The 23,727-nt window shown below is 41.9% G+C and overlaps 1 protein-coding gene across 1 annotated transcript in view; it reads left to right on the top strand.

The window, feature by feature from the left end:
* The window catches only part of MCC (mutated in colorectal cancers), a 295,908-nt gene that overhangs the window by 158,101 nt on the left and 114,080 nt on the right, over positions 1-23,727 (top strand). The window contains exons 2-3 of the mRNA XM_008056655.2: positions 2,976-3,089; positions 18,568-18,710. Of these exons, the coding sequence (XP_008054846.1) occupies positions 2,976-3,089; positions 18,568-18,710 (257 nt within the window). The remainder of the gene's footprint in view (positions 1-2,975; positions 3,090-18,567; positions 18,711-23,727) is intronic.

The raw sequence follows: 23,727 nt of genomic DNA, 5'->3' as shown, positions 1-23,727 counted from the left end.
GTGCTGGGATCGCAGGCTTGAGCCACTGTGCCTGGCAAGACTATTCTTTTCTTTTTATTTTTCTGTCACATTTTCATTACTTTTATAATCAGAGGAGATATTTTAAGTAAAATTCTCATCCAGGTTTTTAAAAAATGGAAAATTAACCATTGCATACAATAGTGCATAGCATGAAAAAGGTGCTATGGCCTTGCTGTCTGTCACCTGACTTTGAGAAGCAAGACAGTCTCTGGATTTCAGATCCTTACCTGCAGTTATGAAATGGGGACATCAGATCCCAAGAATCTTTTCTCCACTCAGACATCTGTGATTATAGCACATGACATGGTCTTCAACACTTATGTGGGGTTACACAGCTGACATCTAGTCCAGATGAGTATTATTTGGGGGTTCATGGTTAGATTCCAGAGTGTGTCATCACCACACTTGAGTGGAAAATGTGTGTGTACCACAAATTTCTACTCTTCTCTAGAAGAAGGGTCCATCACATTCATGACGTTCTCAAAGAGTATGTTCTCATTTAATGGATAGACACCCTCCATCCAGAGACATGAAGAGATACTCCTGGGCTGTTCTTGGCGATCTGGAGTGCTTGGTGGGTCAGTGTTCTTAACTCCAAGCCCAGTGCCCTCCCCCATGGCAATGACCCATCTTGGATTCCTCTCCCAAGTGTATGATGGAAATACCTACTTAGACTCTCTCTCCATCTGGCCTAGGTCATCAAGGCCATGGGGGCGTACAGTGGTCTCTCTTAGCTTCCCCCTCCCCATGCCTTCAGGCAGCCCTTTCCCCCACAGTAAGGGCAATGTCATGAGGCAGAAAGTAAGTCTAGGCTCACAGGATCAGGGTCCTTGTTTTTACTTGTGCGTGTCTTAAAGAACTTCCAGCTCTCCATGTATTTTATCCTTCTCACCAAAGGTAAGATATCTGGTCTTCTCCCAAGGCTTGATTAAATAGTGTAATATGTCAGTGTCTGATGCAAAAGGAAACTCCTCAAATTAACACTTCAAAGGCTGAAGGGTAAATCCAGCTGATGAAGAGAGTGAATTTAGGTGTCTCTCTGCCATAAAACAAAACAATGGTTTTTGTTTTGTTTTGTGGAGTCAGTCTCACTCTGTCGCCCAGGCTGGAGTACAGTGGTATGCTCACAGCTACCACAACCTTGACCTGCTAGACGTATGTGATTCTTCTGCCTCAACCTTCCAAGTAGCTGGAACTACAGCTCACACTACCATACCCAGCTAATTTTTTGATTTATTGTAGAAACGAGGTCTCACCAAGTTGCCCAGACTGGTCTTGAACCCCTGGGCTCAGGCAGTCCTCTCACCTCAGCTTCCCAAAGTGGTGGGATTACTGGCGTGAGCCACCACCTCGCCCATCGAAACACAACAAGCTTGAAAAGATTGTGCAATGGGAACACTGTGGTATTTGTGCTGAGAAATCATCACACAAAACCTTGTATCCGAAACTCAGTGACCTTTTCTAAGCAGCCCCAGCTGAACATGAGAAGGCAAATACTGCCAAATTGCCTGACATTTACTTTTTTAAATTTCTAGCGTTCCTGATTTCAAATCGGCTATTGATCTGTCGGTTTGTAGCTCCGATGCAATTGGATGAAGTCCCATTCGCTGCTGTTAGAGTCTAACAAAAGCAACTGCTTTGAAACCCCCACACCCTGCCCCATGTCTCCTCCTTTCCCACTCTCCACCTGATACTCATCCCCAAACCTATCAGCCAGCTTGCAGGAAAGAGCAAGTCACTAAACCTGAAATGAGAATCTTCAAAGTTGAGTTGTGTACCATTGTCCTTAGTCCATCTTTAAAGATCAAACTTATTTGTTCACTTCTTACTTTAAATTCTTCTTGGCAAAAACTACAAAAAGCCTGTAACTTGAAGGGAGGGTTTGCTCTGACTACAATCAGTCAGCCAAATGTAGTTTGGAATTCAGTGGGCGGGGGGTGGGGGGTGGTCTGATCTCCACCTAGAATGGGCATTGAGGGCACATGAGAACCAGGGGGAGAGCAAAGATTTCAAGGTGCTGCTCTGGGATCACTGTGTTGAACAGGTCTTCAAAATGGTCCCATTCATCTGCTTGAAAAGCCACAGAAGGCATGTGTGCGGTAGGGGTGTGTGCGTAGCTGAAGCTCAGACCTTGAGAGTCACACAGGTTGAGATTCTGAAAGTGTATGGGGTTCCTTGTTAATCTGTTGAAGAATATTCTTTCTGACTCCAGTTAACGTGAGAGACGTGACTGGGAAAGATATTTGGTTGGATTCCTGGTTTGTCTTTCCACAGAATCGTTTGTCAGAGTTCTGGTTCTGCTCCCGAGAGAAGGCCTGGTAGCACGTGAGAAGCATCTGTCTGGCCAATGCAGTCTTTTTGGGGGGCACCGAGGAAGGAGGAACTGGCCAGAAAGTCAATGGGCCAGCTTTATGGAGAGACTTTTTTTTTTTCTTGATGTTTTCTTAGTGCTCAGCTCCCATATGTTGGTCTGTCAGTCTGTGTGTCGTGTGTGCTGCAATTTGGAAGACTGAATTGTGAAAAAAATGAATTGCCCCGTTAAACTTCTACATTTTCCAAAGGTAAATCTTACCTTGTTCTGCCTTTTCCTTGACTCTGATGTTGAGAGTCAGGCAGCGTCACTCCAGATCTCAAGATCCTCCTCACTAAGTAATCTGGGAAAAGCCATTAGAAGGAGTTTCATTCTCTTGCCTGATCATACCGTCCAAAAGTGGGTCCCACTGCCCATATATAACAGTTGGAATGGCATATAACCGAGCTTGCCTATAACGCACCTGATTTATGTCTGTTGTCCCCCTGAGATTAATGGCATTTATTTTCATTCTCAAAATGTCCCTTTTGGATGATAGTGCTTTTGTTTTTGCTTTTTAATGTGGTTGTGCTAGTCACAGGGTATGAAAAGAAGGAACTGAGTCTCTGGCAGTCTAACCTTACATTCTTTTTTGTCACCACAGCTCCATTCGGCAGCCCTGGCATCACTAAAGGGAGATATAGTGGAGCTTAATAAACGTCTGCAGCAAACAGAACGGGAGCGAGACCTTCTGGAAAAGAAATTGGCCAAGGCACAGGTAAGGAGCTAGAAAGGTTTATTTTTGTTTAACTTTTTAAGGTAAAACATAGAAATAGAAATTCCTACAAAACAAATTACAGCTTAATGAGCACATACTCTGTCTTGGTCTACTCCGGCTGTTATGGCAAATACTATAGACCATGGCAAATACTTAAACTGCAAACATTTATTTCTCATGATTCTGGAGGCTGAAGGTCCAACCAAGCTCAAGATGTTCGCCAGTTGGGTTCCTGGTGAGGGCTGTCTTCCTGGTTTGCAGGTGGCCACCTTCTCACTGTGTCCTCATATGATGGAGAGAATAAGATCATCTCAGTCATTCTCATCATTTAAGGGCACTAATCCCATTTGCAAGGGGTCCACCCTCATGACCTAATTACCTCCCAAAGACCCCACCTCCAAATATCATCACATTGGGGGTTTTAGGCTTCCACTTGTAAATTTGGGGGAACACAGGCATTCAGTTTATAGTACACTCTAACAACCACTCCCTAAATCAGGAAATAGAATTTGCCAGTCACCCCAGAATCTCCTCCTTGCATCCCATCCTGGTTTTCACACTTTCTCTCCCACAAATGTAATCACTACCATGATTTTTATAGTAATGTTTCTTGTTCTTTACAGTTTATCACTCAAGTCTGCATGCTTAGACAGTAGCGTTTTAGGCTTACTCATTTAAAAAAGGATATTTGCTTTAAATCTCTGAATCTATGGGTTTTTCTTCCATTCTCTGTTTGCTTTCTGAATGTTAAACCCAGCCATGTCGTCATCAATAACTGAAAATTAACACCAGGTGCTGGAGAGGATGTGGGGAAAAGGGAACACTTCACTGTTGGTAGCAGTGTAAACTAGTACAATTTCTGTGGAAAACAGTGTGGTGATTCCTAAAAGATCTAAAAATTGACCTTCCATACAACCCCACAATACCCCTACTGGGAGTATACCTGGAGGAACTCAGATGACTATGAAAAAGATACCTGCACACACATGTTTATTGCAGCATTATTCACAACAGCAAAAACATAGAACCAACCATGCTGCCCATTGAAATAGGACTGGATGTTTTAAAATGTGGTACATATACATGATGAAATATTATGCAGTCATAAAGAAGGACAAAATTATGAACTTTGCAGCCACTTGGATGGTCACAGGAGCTATAATACTGAGTGATCTATCACAGAAACAAAGAACCGTGTTCACACTCATAAGTGGAAATTGAACAACTATTGTAATACTATAAGAAAGGGATTGGCAGGCTGGGCATGGTGGTCAAGCCTGTAATCCCAGAACTTTGGGAGGCTGAGATGAGATGATTGAGCTCAGGAGTTCAAGATCAGCCTGGGCAACTTGGTGAAACCTCATCTCTACAATAAATCAAAAAATTAGCCAGGCATGGTAATACATGTCTGTAGTTCCAGCTACTTGGAAAACTAGGGTAGAAGGATAGCCTGAGCCCAGCAGGTCAAGGCTGTGGTGGCCATGAGCGTGCCAGTGCACTCCAGCCTGGACGATAAGTGAGATTCCAACTCAAAAAAAAAAAAAAAAATTGTTGAGAGACTGAGGTGAGAGAATTGCCTGAACTCACGAGTTCAAGACCAGCCTGGGCAACTTGGTGAGACCTCATCTCTATGATAAATAAAAAAAAAAATTAGCCAGACATGGTGGCACACAACTGTGGCTCCAGCTTTGGGAGACTGAGATGGAAGGATCACCTGAGCCCAGTAGGTCGAGGCTGTGGTGGCTGTGAGTGTACCACTGCACTCCAGCCTGGGCGACGGAGTTGAGACTCCAACTCAAAAAAAATAAAAAAATAAAAAAATAAAGAATTTATTTAAAAAAAAAAAAGGGATTGGCAGTAGTGGGACACTGCCAGGGGAGGGTGGGGGAGGATTAGCAGTAGTGGGAAACTGTGGCAGGGGGCACACCTCATCAACAAGGATACCTGCATAGTGAACATTTGTATACCTAACCCCGAACTGGACCCCACATCTTTAAAATTAAAAATTAAAAAAAAAAAAACCTGGCCTTGTGACCCACAGTTTCCCACAGTCTGGATGTTGCTGATTGCACACATGTGATACAGGTCACCACCTTCCTGTGCTCCCTGTATTCCCTGCAAATTGGCAGCTGGATCCAGAGGCTCAGTCAGAGGCATGTCCAGTCCCTTTGGCAAGAGGTTTTTTGTTTGTTTTTTACCAGAAGGCATGGAATGCCTAGTTGTTTATCTTTCTGTGATGTTAGCAGCTGTTGATACTCAATGCTTAATTTTATTACTTCATTAGGACTTTAAAAATCATGATATTTTAGTTATGTTTCTCACTTATTAATTAGAGTGCTTATATAAAGGCATTTCCCCTCACCTACTATTTGTTGAAACAATGTTATAGTTCACAGAGTAAAAGCTGAATAAACCCTTGACTCGGTTCTTTGTGTTTCTTTAACATTTTTCAAGATAATGGCTGATTTCCTAGGATCCTCTGAATGTGTCCACTTATTTTTTAGATATCTTATTATGAATTTATATGTTTAAACATATTTGGGTTCAGTCCGTTATAATTACTTTCCTTATAGAAACAAGTTATGAGCCAGGCTCAGTGGCTCAGCCTGTAATCCCATGCCTTTGGGAGGCTGAGGTGAGTGGATTGCCTGAGCCCGTGGGTTCGAGTCCCGCCTGGGCAGCGAGACCTCATCTCTACAATAAATCAAAAAAATTAGCCGGGCATGGTAGCACGCGCCTGTAGTTCCAGCTACTTGGAAGGCTGAGGCGGAAGGATCGCCAGAGCCCAGCAGGTCGAGGCTGCGGTGGCCGGGAGCGGCCACTGCACTCCAGTCTGGGCAACAGAATGAGACTCCAACTCAAAAAAAAAAAGAGACAAGTTATACTATCTGTAGTCCACGAGAGCTTCTTCGGGTTGGCTCCTGATTCTTTTGATGTAAGGTTAGTAGTTATTCCTGGCTCCTGTAGTATCTTGCCTCAAACCTGGAATGAGCCATTCTCCAAGTAGCTGTAGTTTTCTTAGCCGAGGATGATATTTCAGGACCACAATCTGGATACTAAGGATGCTCATTGCTTCTAGGTTGTTCGTTGTTTTTAGACCTCTTTTGTAGGCAGAGCCAGGAAATTATTTATTTACTTATGTACATAGGTATGTATGCATAACATTTAAGATGTGTGTAAAATTTAAGATAAAATACCCTAGGAACTTATACCAATACCATCAATTCAAATTCAGATTACAGGGTATTTTTACTTAAAGTCTCTATTTCATCTATATCTCCTTTCTTTCACACTAAAAATATCCTGGTTCTCAGGGTTACAAGGGATTATAGAATTGGAATATTCCATAATCAGTCATTTGCTCTGTCCTACATTATATACAGTCTCAGAAAAATAGTATTAATACTACCATAACCAATGTAGTTACTGAGAAAAGTTTAAAAAATTCTTTTTCCACGATGTTCTCCTCATTCTCTCAGCTTGTCACAGTTGACCTATATCAGTACTGCCTAGCCATATGGCCATTGAGTTGTGAACACTCTGCCTTCTGGTCATCGTGTGGTCCTCTACAAATAAATATATGTTCACCATGGCTCATATGTCAGTGTCGCTTCATTTGTAATTAATTTTTCCCCCTGAAGCTTATTTTCTAGTAGAGTCCTCAGAAAGGACTCATGGGAATAATTTCCCCAAGTTCTTGCATGTTAATAACAGTGTATCTGTGTCCTTCATACTTGAAAGGCATTTTGCTAGCTATAAAATGCTTGGCTCATCTTTTCTTTCCTTGAATATATTGCTTTATTTTTTTCTGCAGAGAGTGGTGCTGTCAAAGTGTGATGATAATCTCACTTTCTCTCCTTTATAAGACACTTGCTTACTCTAGATAGTCAAAGGATTTTTCTTTTCTTTTGTCTCTTCTTCCTTTTCTTTCTCTCTGTCTGGTCATTTTACTAGAGTAAGTCTTAATCATTCTAGTTTGATAGTCTTGGGTTTGCTTGTATTTTTTTGATTATATTTTGAAATATTTTTTTAATTTCAGGGAAGTTTTAAAAATTTCATTGTTGAATATTATTTTTGTTCTCTTGCTTTGATTTTTCAAGGACTTATTTGTATGGTAAGTCATCTTTACCTATCTTAAATATTTGTCACTATTTTCGATCCTTTATTTATCTCCCCTTTTAAATTTTTTTTCCATCTTTTGTTTCTCTTGGGGAATTATGTTTTTAGTTACTCTTTTGTGCCTTGTAATCTTCATTTCTGAAATACACTTTTTGTCCTTTCAAATTTATTTTTATTAGTAAAATGCATTTTTAATCCTTTTCTGTATTCTATTACCTTACTTCTGAATTTTTCAAATTCCTAATTATGTTCTTTTATGTCTCATGTCTTTCAGTTTATTTCAAAATAGCAGGCTGTTTGGGGAGTTTCGTTTTATTTGTTTTCTGTTTTTGTTTTTAGAGATACAGGGTCTCGCTCTGTTGCCCAGGCTGAAGTACAGTAGCAGATCATAGCTCACTGGAACCTTAAATTCCCATGCTCAAGCAATCCTCCCACCTCAGCCTCTTGAATATCTAGGGCTGCAGGTGCACACCACCACAACCGGCTAATTTTTTTTTTTTTTTTTTTTTAAGGAACGGGATCTTGCTATGTTGACCAGGCTGGTCTCGATCTCCTGGCCTTAAGCGATCCTCCCACCTCAGCCTCACAAAGTGCTGGGATTATAGACATGAGCCATCATGCCCAGTCATATTTTTTATTTTTGTGTGAAAAATAGTTTTCTTAAATTTTTAGGAGGCAGGGTTTGAGATGGCTTTTTGGTTCAGAGCTTAGCCTTCTGTTGTTTCCTTTTTTTTTTTGTCCGAGTCTCACTCTGTTGCCCAGGCTAGAGTGCAGTGGTATGCTTATGACCACTACAGCCTCTACCTGTTGGACTCAGGTGATCCTTCTGCCTCAGCCTTCCAAGTAGTTGGAACTACAGGTACATTCTACCATGCCCAGCTAATTTTTTGATTTATTGTAGAAACAAGGTCTCACCTAGTTGCTCAGGCTGGTCTCAAGCACCTGGGCTAAGACAATCCTTCTCACCTCTGCCTCTCAAAGTTCTGGGATCATGAGCCACTGCACTTGCCTTCTGTTGTTTTTTAAATAGTCAAAAAATATAGCACCCTGCTTTCTGATACTTCCTGGTTCTGTTTCTCTTTCCCACTTTTATCTGGATCTTTTCTTTCCTTTGTCTCTTTTGACTTTTCTAGCAGTTGTTCCTGTTTAAGAAAGCCCTTGGAGCAGTCTTGAAGGTTCACAGGGACCAGACAGTTTTAGCCTGTTTAGATCTTACTGCAGGCTCATGGGCAAGCTCACTCACTCTCATATCAGGCAAAATGCCTCCTAGTTTTAGCTACTGTTCTCCAGTTGGCTGTCTTCACTTTCCTGTGAATACCTCTTGGTTGTGTGGGAGGTTTCCAGTTCTCAAATATATCAGTCTTGCTGTTTGCCTCTGATTTTGTCCATGCAGATGCCACTCAGATCTCATGGATGGTATTGGTTTGCCCTTACCTGCTTTTGTATTTTATTATTCAGTGGGATGCTGTGTCTCCACGCCTTTGGTTTTGCTGTGTAGGTGCTGTGTTTATTTTTATGTGGAAATTCAGAGAAATTTATAATCCAGGCTGCTATAGCCAACCTTCCAGAATTACCTATGGAAAATTTTTGAAAACTTTCATATCTCATAATCAAGACTGTTTGAGTAGGAGGGAAAGACCCTTTGTATTTAAGATCATCCGTGTCTGCATTTGACAGGCAACCAAGGGAGATGGACTTGATTACCCAGGATCAAATGAATAGCTCAGCAGGTGCTCTGTTCTCACTAGAGGGTGTTGTACATGACAAAAAAAAAGTCCACTATTACTTAGATGAAAATTATATTTAAATTATTTTCCTTCTGATTATAAAAATCAAAAAAATAGTGATTGAAAAACTGGAAAGACAGCATCAGAATGTTTCATTGGTGGTCTCTAGTGAATTGAAGCTTTTTAAAATGTTTTTTGTTTCATACATTTTTTTAAGAGACAGTAGTTATTTTTGTGCCTTTTTTAAAAAAATGAAATGGTTTCAAGTGACGGTTTTTTAATTTACATGGATTCAAAGCCAACCATTGTTGCTAGTTCTTGTTGGTGAGAATTTTTTTTAAAAGAAAGAAAATTGTAATTACTTTTAATTGGAAGCTGGTATGTACCACAGTCTTTGATTTTTTTTTTTGAGTTGGAGTCTCACTCTGTCACCCAGGCTGGCACGCAGTGGCATGCTCCCGGCTACCACAGCCTTGACCTGCTGGACTCAGGCGATCCTTCCACCTCAGCCTTCCGAGTAGCTGGAACTATAGGCATGTACTACCACACCCAGCCAATTTTTTTATTCATTGTAGAGACAAGGTCTCACTATGTTGCCCAGACTGATCTCGAACCCGTGGGCTCAGCCTCTCGCCTCAGCCTCCCAAAGTGCTGGGATTATAGGCTTGAGCCACAGCGACCAGCCCAGTCTTGATTTTTAAAAGGTGATTAGAAAGGTATTTATTAAAATGTAAGCCACCAGGTGTGTGGATCATGCCTATGATCCCAGCACTTTGGGAGAATGAGACGGGGGGATTGCTTGAGCCCAGGAGTTCAAGACCAGCCTAGGCAACATAGCAAGACCTCATTTCTACAAAAAGATAAAAATAAAAACTTAGAAGTGGCGGTGCATGCCTGTAGTCCCAGATACTTGGGAGGCTGAAGTGGAAGGATCACCTTAGCCCAGGAGGTTAAGGCTGCAGTGAGCCATCATTGTGCCACTGCATTTCAGCCTTGATGAAAAAAATAATTAAAAAGTTAAAAATAGGCTGGACTTGGTGGCTCAGCCTGTAATCACGTGCTTTGGGAGGCCAAGCTGAGTGGGTTGCCTGGGTCCATGGGTTTGAGACCCGCCTGGGCAACTTGGCGAGACCTCATCTCTACAATAAATCAAAAATTAGCTGGGCGTAGTAGCGCACGCGTGTAGTTCCAGCTACTTAGAAGGCTGAGTGGAAGGATTGCCGGAGCCCAGCAGGTCGAGGCTGTGGTGGCCGGAAGTGGCCACCGCACTCCAGTCGGGGTGACAGAGTGAGACTCCAACTCAAAAAAAAAAAAGTTAAAAATAAGGAATGTAAGCCTACAAATGTAGCTTATATAGAGTTTGATAAAAGAATAATGGAAAACTTTTTCTCTTGCCAAGCTGTCAGGGGTTGATTCAACTCCTTTTTGTCTTACTTATGGTTAAACCATTGTTATGTAAGAACTTTTGATGACTTATTTTACCCCTGATCATAATGATCACATCATAAAACCATATATTAACTCTCTTATTTGCTTTCTTACACTAAATAGTTTCAAAAATTACTCAGCTCTTCTGACTGGAGAAGTCTTTCCAGTCATAGACTAGAACCTAAGAAAGAGAATGTGAAAAAAAAGTCAGACTTACCATCTCATATCTTTATAAGGATGAGTTTTATGCAAGAAAAAAATAAGAACAATGAAATGACTGTGCCATACTTTCTGTGTTTTATGCCTTGGTAAATGATTTGTGTTTGAGACTTTCCCAGATTGTGGAAAAGCAAATTCACATGTAAATTTATATTCTGTGGCTGTAGTAAGTTTTACCAGCTCTCTAAATATTATAGTGCTAAGATTAAACTAAAATGTAAATGATGGTTATGTTCAGACATTGTCAAAAGAGTTTCAGCTTCTGTTGAGTAACTCTTAATGGCGACACTGGAACTGGTTGAATAAAAAAGATACTTTGTATGTGGTCATGACATCAATGTGCAGGTGGAGTTTTGAGACTCGTGATAGGAAGGGAAGAGGCCAGTATTGGTATGGTGAGGAAGACAAAATGCTTCTGTATTGATTTCCTATTGTTGGGTAATAAGTTGCTATAAACTTACTGACTGAAGACAACACTCTCACAAATTAAACAGGTATACATACGCATGCATTTGCACAAACACTCCATAGCCTGGTGGAGACCGAGGTTGTGGGAAACTGACTAAGATCATATACAGTCTTGATTAGATGCCTTTGGCATATTTTCTATTTATTTAGTACCAACAGTTGTTTTGTTTATTCATTTATTTATTTATTTGAGTTGGGATTTCACTCTGTCGCCCAGGCCATAGCGATCATGGCTCACTGCAGCCTCAACCTCCTAGGCTCACGTGAGCCTTTGTTCTCAGCCTCCTGAGTAGCCGTGACTACAGGTGTGCACCACCACACTCAGCTAATTTTTTGAAATTTTTGCAGAGACAAAGTCTCACTATGTTTCCTAGGCTGATCTCGAACTCCTGGGCTCAAACAATCCTTCCACCTTGACCTCCCACAATGCTGGGATTACAGGCATGAGCCACCACACCCAACCCCAACAATTATTTTAAATTAACTTACTGCATTTTTAAAGTTCTACAGGAGAAGATATATCAAACAAGCTTAAGCCCCTTTGAAATTGGTGAGCAATAGTATAGGCCACTTTCTATTTCTAAGGTCTCTATCTTTGGAAAGCAAGTCTCCTGAATTTTCTACCTCTTGGCTTTCAGGAAGAGAACATACACAGTTTCATTAAATGAAACAGAGAGTGTTTTCTTGTATCTTTCTCTTGCTTTCTGAGATAACGTAAAGATGTAGTTTGCATGTGTTTTCTTTGTTGAAATCACCCCCCACTTCATTCCTTTCCTATTTGTTTATTCTCTTCTTTGGTAAACTGCTCTACCTATGTTGCTCCTTTGTGGAATTTCCATTTGTGCTATGCCTCTTTGGCTGGCTTGGTTTCCCCTACCTTCCCCTTAAGGGCGAGCCTGGGCAAGAATTTAGAGTGAGGACATTAATACCCCAAGTAGCATTAGTTGTGACCAATCCAATGTGACCCTGAGAATGTAACATCACTTGTTAGCATATTTTAAAAGGGTCTAGTACCAACTCCCTTCACTGGATGGTTGAGAGGGTTAACAAATTAATGATGGCATTGCATTTTTCAAGAATCCAGCTCATAATGCTCTTAGGTTTGACAGCTGAGACTAATGCAATGATTAAAGATCAGTGGCCTCTGTGGAGTAAGATAAAACCCAGTGAAGAACATTAACACAACCATAAAGCTGCTTAGCATCACCACGTTGTACAGGGTTTTTCCAACAAGGGCTCAAGTTCTCAGGGCAGTCTATCTCAAGGCTGACTCATGACTTTATCCCTGGATTGCAGCAATGGCAGGGACAGGCCTAAAGAACTTTATTCTCTGTGGTTCTGATGATAATGTTTCCTGTTTTTATTAAACATTTTTGTACATAGGTCATTTGACCAATGGATGTGGCTTGACGCAAATATTTATATAAAGCTTTAATTTGCTTCATCAGCATGACAGGAGAGCTAAGATCTTGACACAAACTTTCATCCTATCCAATCTCCATCTTTTTCTTTTCCTCTCCAACTGAAAGTCTGGAGTTGCAAGAGAAATCTAGACTCCTGATGATATTGACCTCCAGAAGTTTATGGTAGGCAAGGCATTGCAGTCACAGGCTTTCTGGCTGTGTTGCACTGTGGCTGGCCACAAGTTGAATATGGGCTGGGAGGAGGGAGAACCCTAGATGGAGTTACCTATCATGATCAAAAGAAAGCAGGAGCCTGTTGTTTGAGATGATTTTTAAATTTTGTTCAGCTTAAATTGTATGAGGTGTTTCTGTATAGTAGAAAAAAAAATAATCCCCGACTTGTACATTTTGCTAAAAAGCTGCTAGAAGGTCCCAGAGGCTGCTGACTAAGTTGTTGCTGAAGCATTTACTTTGATAGCTAAAACTGGCTTGGCGGAAGCCGGAAAGACTTCAAATTCCCCTGTTTTACACTTCCTTGTGTCTCCTTTTCTGTTTCTATCCTCCCAAGGGGTTGAGGGGAGAACTGTGTGGGCTCTCCTAGCTCTCGTTTGGTGTTGTAAAGCTTGATATTCATGTTTCTTGGAGTTCGCTGGACAAGACCAAAGTACCACCTGAGATCCTTAGACAGTGAGAAGGAGATAAGTTCACAGGTCAGGGCACTGAGAGAGGAAGAAGTTGAAGGGAAAAGATTGTGGCTACTGCAGTTTCTCTTTCGTGGCAGAAACAGGAATCAGAGGGTTTTTTGTCACCTGAGTTGCAATCAATAAATCAGTCACTCCATATTGAGTCTGCTTTCTTATCTATAAAATGACTGTATCAATCAGGATATGTAGTGATGACAAATAGCCCCAAATTTTCAGAGGTATAATAGATCAGAGGCTTATTTCTTGTTTCTTACTAGGGGCTCACTGGAGTTGGCAGGGGACTCTGTGCTATACTGTCCCCACTCAGGCTCCCAAGCTGATGGGCTGCTGCCGTCTGCAGTGTTGCCAGTGACCACGGCCTGGGGAAGGAATTGTGGCAAATTCTGCAGGCACTCTTAACGAGTTCTAGATGAAATGGTATATGTTCACTCATATCTCACTGACCAGAGTTAAGTGGCATGGTCGTATTTAGCTTCAAGGGGGAGGAGTATAATCATACCATATTCATGGATGAAGACAAAGCACAGTCTTGGTGAGTATCCAGTTGGCTACCACAGCAGGGTTGATCATCCCACATGGTGGGCCTGGTAGAAGTTCACATACATAAGAAAATGCTAGAGCGAAGTGAACATTATTTGGGAAAAAAAATTGTGTCAGTGGATTTATGAAAAAAATAGGTGAGTCTTTTATCATTTAAAAAAGTCTATAAATTCGTAATTTAAAAATTGGAGATTTATGCAAATTTTAACCATAGTAGTAATAACCCTTTTTTCTGTTACTTGTTGTCATTGTATTACCTTCCTGAATGAGTCTTTATGGGAACATGTGCTCACAAGTGACTCTTAAGTGAAGGTGTAGTATTGAGCTTGGTATTGAGCCTGTATCTTTATGAAACAGGACACCTGCCAGGCGCGGTGGCTCATGTCTATAATCCTAGCACTTTGAGAAGCCAAGGAGGGCGCTTCACTTGAGCCCAGGAGTGCAAGACCAGCCTGAAGAACATAGAGACCTCATCTCCACAAAACAGTCAGCCGGGTATGATGGTGTGTACCTGTAGTCCCAGCTACTTGGGAGACTGAGGCAAAAGGATGTCCTGAGCTCAGGAATTCAAGGCTGTGGTGAGCTGTGATGGTGCCACACTACTGCAGGCTAGATGACAGAGTGAGACCCTGTTTCAAAAAACAAACAAACAAAAATACACACAGAAACAAAAACAACACCCAAAATCGCATACCATCCCAGGTTAAAAAGTGTTCTTCCAAGTCATGAAAACGCAGGTTGATGAGAGGCACTGGGTCAGTAATAAACTGTAATGTGGGCCTCTAATGAGCAGAAGTAGGCCTCACTTTAACAGGCCATTCCCACCTGTGTGGGAGGTCACCAGGATAGCAAAGATGCCAGCCAAGGTGCGCAGAATGCCCTTGTCTGCCCTGGGAGCCACCCACTCACCTTCCACTTTTCCTACTCTAAAGTGCCACATTCCAGCATTCAATGGGAGCTATTTAACAAGTGTGTTGTGTTGGATTTTTGACTGCTGCAGGTGCTGGCCTGTTTCCTCCCCAACTGTTGCCCTTGTGGGAGCTGCTCTGATTTTCCCTGCATCACATCTTGGAAATGATTGGGATTTTCGTGAAACTTGGAGATCCATGTTTCAGCCTATCTTCGACTGAAAACGATGCATGTGTACAAATGAGTGAAGCTTGTTTCGTGAGAGGATGTTAGTCTGTACAGATGAACCTTGAGCAGTGTCTTCTCAGCCAGTCATACATCTAGAGGCTGGGAGTTTGTTTTGATATTTTCCGGTATTCTCTTTTCACTGAGGAGAGAATCCCCGGAGTAGCATCCTACCGTCTCTTCTCCCCACCCCCACCTCTCTCCCTATTTCTTGTTCTCCACAAGGGTGGTCTGGGATCCTTTCAGTCCACCTGGAGGCTATGACCACAGTACCCTTCAAAGTATATATTGTAATCACCTCCCCTGTGACACCCAGCACAGTCTCATTTACATAATAAATCAAGAAATGTCTGATATTTACAGAGGAAGTATTACATTATAGAGGCTTTCTGCCATTGTTTTAAAACTTATGGGAAAATATAGAAATGTAAACCAAATATCTTTGCCCTCTGCTAGGATATTGTCCTATTTTTTTTCTCCAATATGTTCTTGTTTCTTCTCCCAGATGAACCTTTGAGTTCCAAATATGCATCAAGTCTTTTTTTCTCCTTTTAGCTACGAGTGCTGTTTCTGTCTGACTGAATAATCAGGCTTCCTGTTGTCTCTTGTTCACACAGGCATCCTCCAGGGAGTCTTTCCAGTTAGATGCAGGAGCAAAGATGGTGCAGTACCAGATTGCATCTTCTTGTTCTCCACCTGAGATCTCTACAGCCTGGGTAGTCCCACAGGCTCTTATCTTTTAGGCAGCTCACAGAGGTCCATCAGGGAGAAACACTGGTCTATTACACTTATGGGTATAATAACAGGGTGGACCAAAAGAGTGGTCTTTGGAGGTTATCAATTGACCACGTACGTTTCTCGCATTTTTATTGTTAATTGGATTTTGCAGTTTCTTGTCAGCCTACGTGATGGTAGTGGCTTGTTGACCTATAAAGACTTCAAAGAAGGAAGTATGAGTGGGGAATTAAGGAAGAGTAGAATTCATTGAGTATGTAAGTAGAAGGCGGTTCACAGTAACTTGTAGCCCTAGAGAACTGAATGTGGAAAACCAAAGAGGAGGAATGAGCAAAGTGGCAACATAGGAAGCATTTTGTAGGCCAGATCCAGTTCAGAGACTGGGCATTATTCTGTAACGTGTCACTCTCTGGAACTGGTGACCTTTGAGAGAGTATCTGCTACAAATGCACGTGTTCACACCACACATACACACTGTGAGGTCCATCTCAGGGAACTTGCAAAAGATCCATGTTACACAAAGATGATAAAGGTAAAAAAGAGGTCCATGTAGGAATGGATTGTGGGGTAAGTGTCTGGACAGGCCTCCTTCCCTCATGGATGGCTTTTTTCTGTCCTTCCCCCAGGGAACAGCCCCTGGCCAAGGCTGGTCCCTACAGGATATGCATATTCCCTATTTCAAGTCATGGGATTAACCAGTAGGGATGCAGGTAACCAAGCAACCTAAAGAGCACGCAGTTGTCACTTTTAATCAATGTGATTATAAACACTGTATAGGAATTTGAATAATTGCTTGATTATAAAACGGTTTGCTACACTGTCCCGAGGCACAGATTCATCATCACCAACCCACTGCCATTGGTGACCCTTCAAAAGTGTAATAAACCAGTATCTCTCTCTGCTGAACCCTTAGATAAACATTTGGCACAAGCCCTTTACAATTTGGGCCTACCACATTATACACACACACACACACACACACACACACACACACACACACTTTTTTTTGAGATTGGGAATAAAGATGAATAGCAAGAGCCCATAGATATTCTGCAGGTGCTGAGAGGAACAGTTTTCTGCTGTTGATGTGTTTCAGAGAAATATGAAACTTTCATTTATTAGCAGAAATTGTCTTTGAGAGGATGTCATTTTGTGGACTTTGTTGTCTCTTTTAAAGTGTAATGGGTCATGGATTTTGAAAGGCCTGGATTCGTGGAAAGAGTACTTGTGGTCCTTGACAGTACTGCTCTGTTTAAGAAAGCTTCCATGTAGGTGTGCCTTTCCCTCAGCCGTAATCCTTGCCTCTGTTCCCACTTATTTTTGTGTACTTGACCTTGAGTGAAAGTTATTTAATGCTTCAGGCTGTCACTGAGAGAGGTAGTTCACATCAGAATTTTCCTGAAAGTACCTATCCCACTAACATTCAACAACTTTAGACCTCCAATCTGGAGCCCTGAGTAACCCTCAGGAGGTTACATGAATACTGATCAAACTATTGAGGTGTGGCCTTTACAGTATTTTATACCAATGTATTTGTCAGACTTACTTTGTTGAGTACTTTGCTGAGTTACAGTGTTGAGTTAGGCTTAGTGTTCGCTTGTCTTGGAAAGCTTTTTGTCCTTGCCCTGGGTTATGCCATCGGAAACCTAGCAGACTGAGGGAGGGTATGAGAGGTAACGGATGAGAAATCTTACCCTTTTCTTGCCTGCCACCAGGCCTGAAGGTACAAATCTGGCAAGCACACATGGCTCCCTGGCATTAAGAAAACCTTGTGGAAAATGGAGTTAAAATTCCTCTGCTGACAGGAAATTAATCAAGGCCGAACATAGTAGACAAAGACACAAATGAGACTACTTTGTTCCATCACTGAGGAGTGTTTTATTATCATGTAAATGAGATTAAATGCACAGTGACTGGTAGAGGTTGAGGGGAGTAGAGAGAAGTGAAAGAGGTGAACAGGTTCCTCAGGATTTAAACTCTGGCTACAAAATGTTTTTGTAACATCTGCTGCCTCTTAGTCCATCACACTGTGAACAAGGTAAGCACCTCGGCCTCTTGTCTTGCTGCTAGGCAGTCTCCCTAACAGTGTGTTACATCCTCATCTGATCACCCCTGACACTTATAGATCACCCACCGTGAACCCAGCCATGTGCCAGTGCTAGGTTAAATAATGAAAACACCTAGTCTCTGCCTTCCAGGAACTTACAGTCTGTGAGGAAGAGATACTGGAAAGCATTGAATTAGCAGGTAATACGTGGTGTCATACCATTTAGAATTGCTTGGTTGTAAGGAATTATTCGTCTGTGAGGAAAGGATATTGGAAAGATTATTAGAAAGGATATTGGTAATATTAAAAGATATTGGACAGATTATTATCGACCTGTGAGCAAAGGATATTGGAAAGCATCAAGTTTGCAGGTAACCTAGCCAAATAAGACATGGTGTCATACCACTTAGGATTATTTGGTTGAGAAGTAGCTGAAACAAACCCTGGCAAAACTTCAGCAAAAAAAGTGTGAATGGGTAAAAGGGAAATTGAAAAGCCATAAAGGAACTTGGGAAGGAAGCTCTGGGGACATAGGTAGCAGGAACTGAGGGATACTCTCTTCAGGGCTATCAATGAATCAGCTCCATGCAACCTTGGGTTCATTCGCTCAAGATGCAAATTCCCAAAGAAGGTATCTGATGTATCTAGCTTGGGCCACTCACCCATTTTGTGGTTGCAGGAAAGCAAGGTGCTTGGATTGTCCCACAAAGGCTGTGTGCAGCAGCAGAGGGACCATGTCCCCAAGAGAGAAGGAGTGCCAGGAAGGCAAGGCTCTGACGTCTACAAGGACTGTTGTAAAATGTAGCTGTCGATGTGTTTTCCAAGATTGCCAGTCTATGAGTTGGTGTGTGTTTTATTCAGGGCATGCTCATTGCTATGGTTTTAATGATTTGAGGCCATAAAACTTAGACTCACCCACTCATCGGCACTTTGGTCCTGTTCTCTTGTTCCCAGTGTGAGCAGTCCCACCTCATGAGAGAGCATGAGGACGTCCAGGAGCGAACGACCCTGCGGTATGAGGAGCGCATCACAGAGCTACACAGTGTCATTGCAGAGCTCAACAAGAAGATAGACCGTCTGCAGGGCGCCACCATCAGGTACACAGGCTGTTTACCCTGCCCTCTCTGTCTTGGAGTTGAAGTAGCCCCATATGTATTATGTGACGTTTTCTTTGTAAGGAAGACTTATACAGCTTATAAAATACTTTCTCTTTGCTTTGCTAGCCATGTGCTTTCACCTCTATCACTCTATTCTGATTCTGATCCTCACAATAGCCCTGTAAGGCAGACAGTGTGGGACTGGTGATCCACAGCTTATAGCTAAGGGTCTGGAATCAGAAGTTGAGTGAAATGTGTTACTAATGAGTCCTAAATGGAGCCCATTCTGTCTTAGAGACCAGCATCCCCACCACCCCTTTTATTCACCAGGTCTACTCTAGATGTGCAAACTGTGTGCCTCCTTGGAGATTTTGAAAGGTTTATAAATGTAGCTTATAACTAAGCATTATGTAGGCTTCTAGATAATCTGATTATATTTTAAGCTTACCTCAAATTGCTCTACCCACATTGACTTATCCTCTTACCAGATTCCTGAGTCAAAGGGCAAGATTTGACCCATTCTTTTAGTAGTGAAAAAAACCGGGGCTTAAAAGTAGTAAGTCACACTTGCAGTTACATTTAGCAGAGATTAGAGATGGAATCAGAACCTGGAATAGCTCCTCCTTTGTTTAATCTTCTTTTTGTAAAAGTGGATGGTAAGGATTCTGCCTTCCTTGGTCATTAATCAATTGGCCCTCAAGTCTCCTGCATGCAATGCTTAGTTGGTTGTGTCTACCCTGTTGTTCAGAGGAGGGGTTTGCTTTAAGTGACTTAGCCAAGGATGAGAACTTTTTTTATCTTCCTGGCAGTGCTCAGGGAACAGCCTGAGGAAAGCAAATGGTTGGCACCTACCTTTTTGGAAAAAGAGTGCTTTGTTCCCTGGATGCTTATATGAGCCACAGTTAAAACAGTTTTAGGGGCAGCTACTTTAAACTGTCCCTCTAGAAGTCAGAGAAAACTTTTGATGCATTTTGTTCCAACTCCAAGAGTCACTGTAATGATGGGGTTTCTTGATGAGGGCACTGATGGGCATCTGTTTTCTGGGCAAAATCATGGAAAACTTAGCACTGACTGGAGCCACAAAGTAAATTTCATATTCTAACTCAGAAGCTCAACGCTTTTAAATTGTAGCCTGGTATTCAGAATGATTGTAGGTTAGAAGTGCATGAGTGGAGAAGAATTTTCAGCCCCAAGAAATGATTATAGCAGATTTAAAGCAGCCTGACAGAGAGCATTGGCAAATTTGTAAGTTCTGTTAAAAACACGTTGAGCTTTTGAACACTTGAAAAAGTGAAAGCAAGTGGGCTCAGTGAGTTGTGAAAAAAATGAATCACCCATGACCTGGAAAACTCAGTTTCAGGATGTTTAAGTTGAATGTAATGGCCAGATTGCTTCACTTTATATTTTTATTTTGTGTGTGTGTGTGTTGGAGTCTCACTCTGTCACCCAGGCTGGAGTGTAGTGACACAAACACAGCTCACTGTAGCATTGGCCTCCTGGGCTCAGGCAGTCCTCCCACCTCAGCCTCCCAAGAATCTGGGACTACAGGCATATGCCATCAAACCCGGCTAATTTTTGCTGCATTTTAAAATACATGAGCTTCTTGATCATAAACATTTATTGCTACCTTTCATTTAAAGGAAGATTACAAACAGGTTCGGTGGCTCAGCCAGTCATCCCAGCGCTTTGGGAGGCTGAGGTGAGTGGATTACCTGAGCCCGCGGGTTCAAGACCTGCCTAGGCAACTTGGCGAGACCTCATCTCTATAATAAATCAAAAATTCGCTGGGCGTGGTAGCACACGCCTGTAGTTCCAGCTACTTGGAAGGCTGAGGTGGAAGGATCGCCGGTAGAGGCTGTGGTGGCTGGGAGTGGCCACTGCACTCCAGTCTGGGGTGACAGAGTGAGACTCCAACTCAAAAAAAAAAAAAAAAAAAAAGGAAGATTACATCTGTGGAGATGTCACATTAAATTCTGCCCATTTTCATTATGAAAATGAGCTGGCCCCTCTTTGAGGGAAGTCCTTGCAAGACTGGAAGACATCTAGACATGTGGATTGGTGAGATAAGACTTTCCTTGTCCTGAGCTCCTGAGTCTAAGGCATCTTCCCAGCCCTCAGGACTTCAGGAGGTTGGTTTTGCATCTGCATTAGTCAGAGTTCTCTAGAAAGACAGAGCCAATAGGACATAGAGATAGTTATGGAGCTATGAGAGAGGATTTATTAGGAGAATTGACTCACGAGATAATGGAGGCTGAAAAGTCCCACAACAGGCCATCTGTCAGCTGGAGCCTTGAGATGCTGGTAGGATGGCTCAGTCCAAGTCCACCAGCCTCAGAACCAGGGAAGCCAGTGGTGTAACTCACTGTCTAAAGTCAAAGGCCCGAGAACCTTGGGGGACTAGGGTCAAGTCCTGGAGTCCACATACTGAAGAGCCTAGATTTCTGATGTCTAAGGGCAAAAGAAGAAGGTTTCACCTCCAGGAGAGAGAGCGCGAATTCACCTTTGTTCTGCCTTTTTTGTTCTATCCAGACCCCCAGCCAATTGGATAGTTCCTACCCATACAGAAGGTGAATCTTCCCTGCTCAGTCCACCAACTCACAGACCAGTCTCCTCTGGAAATATCCTTATAGTCGCATCCATAAATATGCTTTCACAACTCTCTTAGGTATTCCTTAGTCCGGTTAAGTTGACATCCAAAATTAACCATCACAGTTTCAGCATCTAATATACTCTGATAGGCCCAGTGCTGTAGGAACTAGGCACCTTGGATGAGCTCTAACTGTACAAGTAAACCATATTGGTTAGGTACAATGCTGGTACTGTTATAAACTTCCTTATCACTTCAATCTGGCCTGAAATAAGAAATTATTGGAGAATCTAAATAATCACTAATAAGGGAATAGTTTATATAAGCTATAGTGTGTCCACACTTAAACAAAACTGAATTGCTTAAGGGAAGAAAATGACAATCTCATAGCTTTACCTTTTTATCTCAGGTCACAATCAAAGAACAAGGGACTTCCTAACTGCCCTAGAAGACTCTCCCATCTCTTATAGTCACAGGAATCTAATGTAGCCAGGAATCAGATCCTGCAGGTTGCTGAACTCATGCAGGTAAATTGAATTCATAGCCACATAGATCACTGAAGTGAAGATTAAGCATTGGTAGGAAAAGATGAAAAGGTGAGAATTTGAACGGGAACATTTGGGAAGATTCAAATGAATTCAAATGTACTTCCTAAAAACTACAAATCTCTCTGAGCTTCCCTTCCTACAGAAGCAGTTTTCCCTCCCCATCTAATAAAGCTAGTCCTACTTTGCTTGGAGAGTCTAACAGTCTCATTTCAGGTATGGGGTGGCAGATATATTCATGTCCCATTTCTATTTCCTTCAGCTTTATTTTTAGGCCTAAACATAGTCAAATTTTATGTCCCAACGGGCTAAAAAAAATCCTGCCTGGGAGGATATAGCTAAAATACCAAAAGGTTTGAAGATTCTTTTAATTTATATTTACAGAAACTTGAATATTTGTGAGATTAGAACCTAAGGGTTCTAGACCAGGGAGTAAGGAATGCAGTGTTGGGTTGGTGATGAATTTTTTTGATATGGCTGTTCCTGCAAGAGATTCTGGATTCAGGGTGTTAGCTTCAGCAGTGTGTGATTAACAGAAAAACTAGGCTCAACAGAAGACCCTATATTAAATGTTGTCAAAATGCTGCAGCTTTCCTAGTATATGTAGAAAAAGTTCAGAGGCCTAAGAAATCGAGAATTTGGGGTGGGAGATGATATTATTCAAATGGAGTTTTTGGTCAACAGGGCCACAGTAATTGTAGTGACTAATTAATCATAAGGCCTCTATAACTGATATAAATGGGCAGCTTGCTAAAGTTTTACTTGATCTTTGTAGTCAAAAAAACTCTAGTTTGGTAAACAGACTTGACATCACAATAGAGAATCATGACCTCTTATCCAATTTCCTTACCTGACCCAGCTCATAGACTCAGAGCCCTCTGGATGAAGGAGATAAAATATATATAATTCCATGCCAAGAGTAGGTATAATCTTCTTTCTACCCTTTCCAAAGAGAACTGTAGCCACTTATAAGGGAGAATTTGCAGTGCGGAAAAGAGATAACCATATTCTGGAGTGATTATTGGACACTAAATTTGAGCTAATGATAGTCCCTGAAGATTCAAAATACCTGTAGTATACAAGTCAGAGTGGGGACTTATGAAGGTGTATTATCAGCTTGGGCTGCTATAACAAAATACCATGGATTAGGTAGCTTAAACAACAGTAATTTCTTTCTCACAGTTCTGGAGGCTGAGAAAGCCAAGATCAAGACACCAGCTAATTCTGCTCCCCATTGAAGGCTTACTTCCCAGCTTGAAGATGGCCACCTTCTTATTGTGACCTCACATGAAGAGAAGAGAGAAAGAGGAAACAAGTTCTCTGATATATCTTCTTATGAGGGCACTAGTCCCATCATGAGGATTCTACCCCGTGACCCCATCTAAACTTCCCAAAGACCTCATCTCCAAATACCATCACACTGGGGCTTAGGTCTTCAACATAAGAATTTTGATGGGATACAATTTAGTCCATAGCAGACAGTCAGGTGACAGGTAGCATTATATCCTGAATCCATAGTTAAGGCACTGAGAGATAACCTTTTTCATTGCCCTGGAGATATAGTAAATGCTCCCAACTAGCAACAGCATACAGTATTGCATTTTTTTGATTCAGGGAGCAAAAAGGAAAGTAAAAATGGCCCTTCTAATTCATACACCTAAAAACCTACATTTGAAAATTATTGCTGGCCAGGCATGGTGGCTCAAGCCTGTAATCCCAGCATTCTGGAAGGCTGAGATGAGAGGATTGCCTGAGCCCACAGGTTCGAGACTGGCCTGGGCAAATTGGCAAGACCTCATCTCTACAATAAATCAAAAAATTAGCCAGGTGTGGTAGCATGCGCCTGTAGTTCCGGCTACTTGGAAGGCTGAAGCAGAAGGATCAC

This window comes from Carlito syrichta, unplaced genomic scaffold (genome assembly GCF_000164805.1).
Source record: "Carlito syrichta isolate Samal-C Ts95f unplaced genomic scaffold, Tarsius_syrichta-2.0.1 Scaffold302431, whole genome shotgun sequence".
NCBI lineage: Eukaryota > Metazoa > Chordata > Mammalia > Primates > Tarsiidae > Carlito > Carlito syrichta.
Note: the sequence above shows the minus strand (reverse complement) of the source record. Positions and strands in the feature narration are given on the sequence as shown.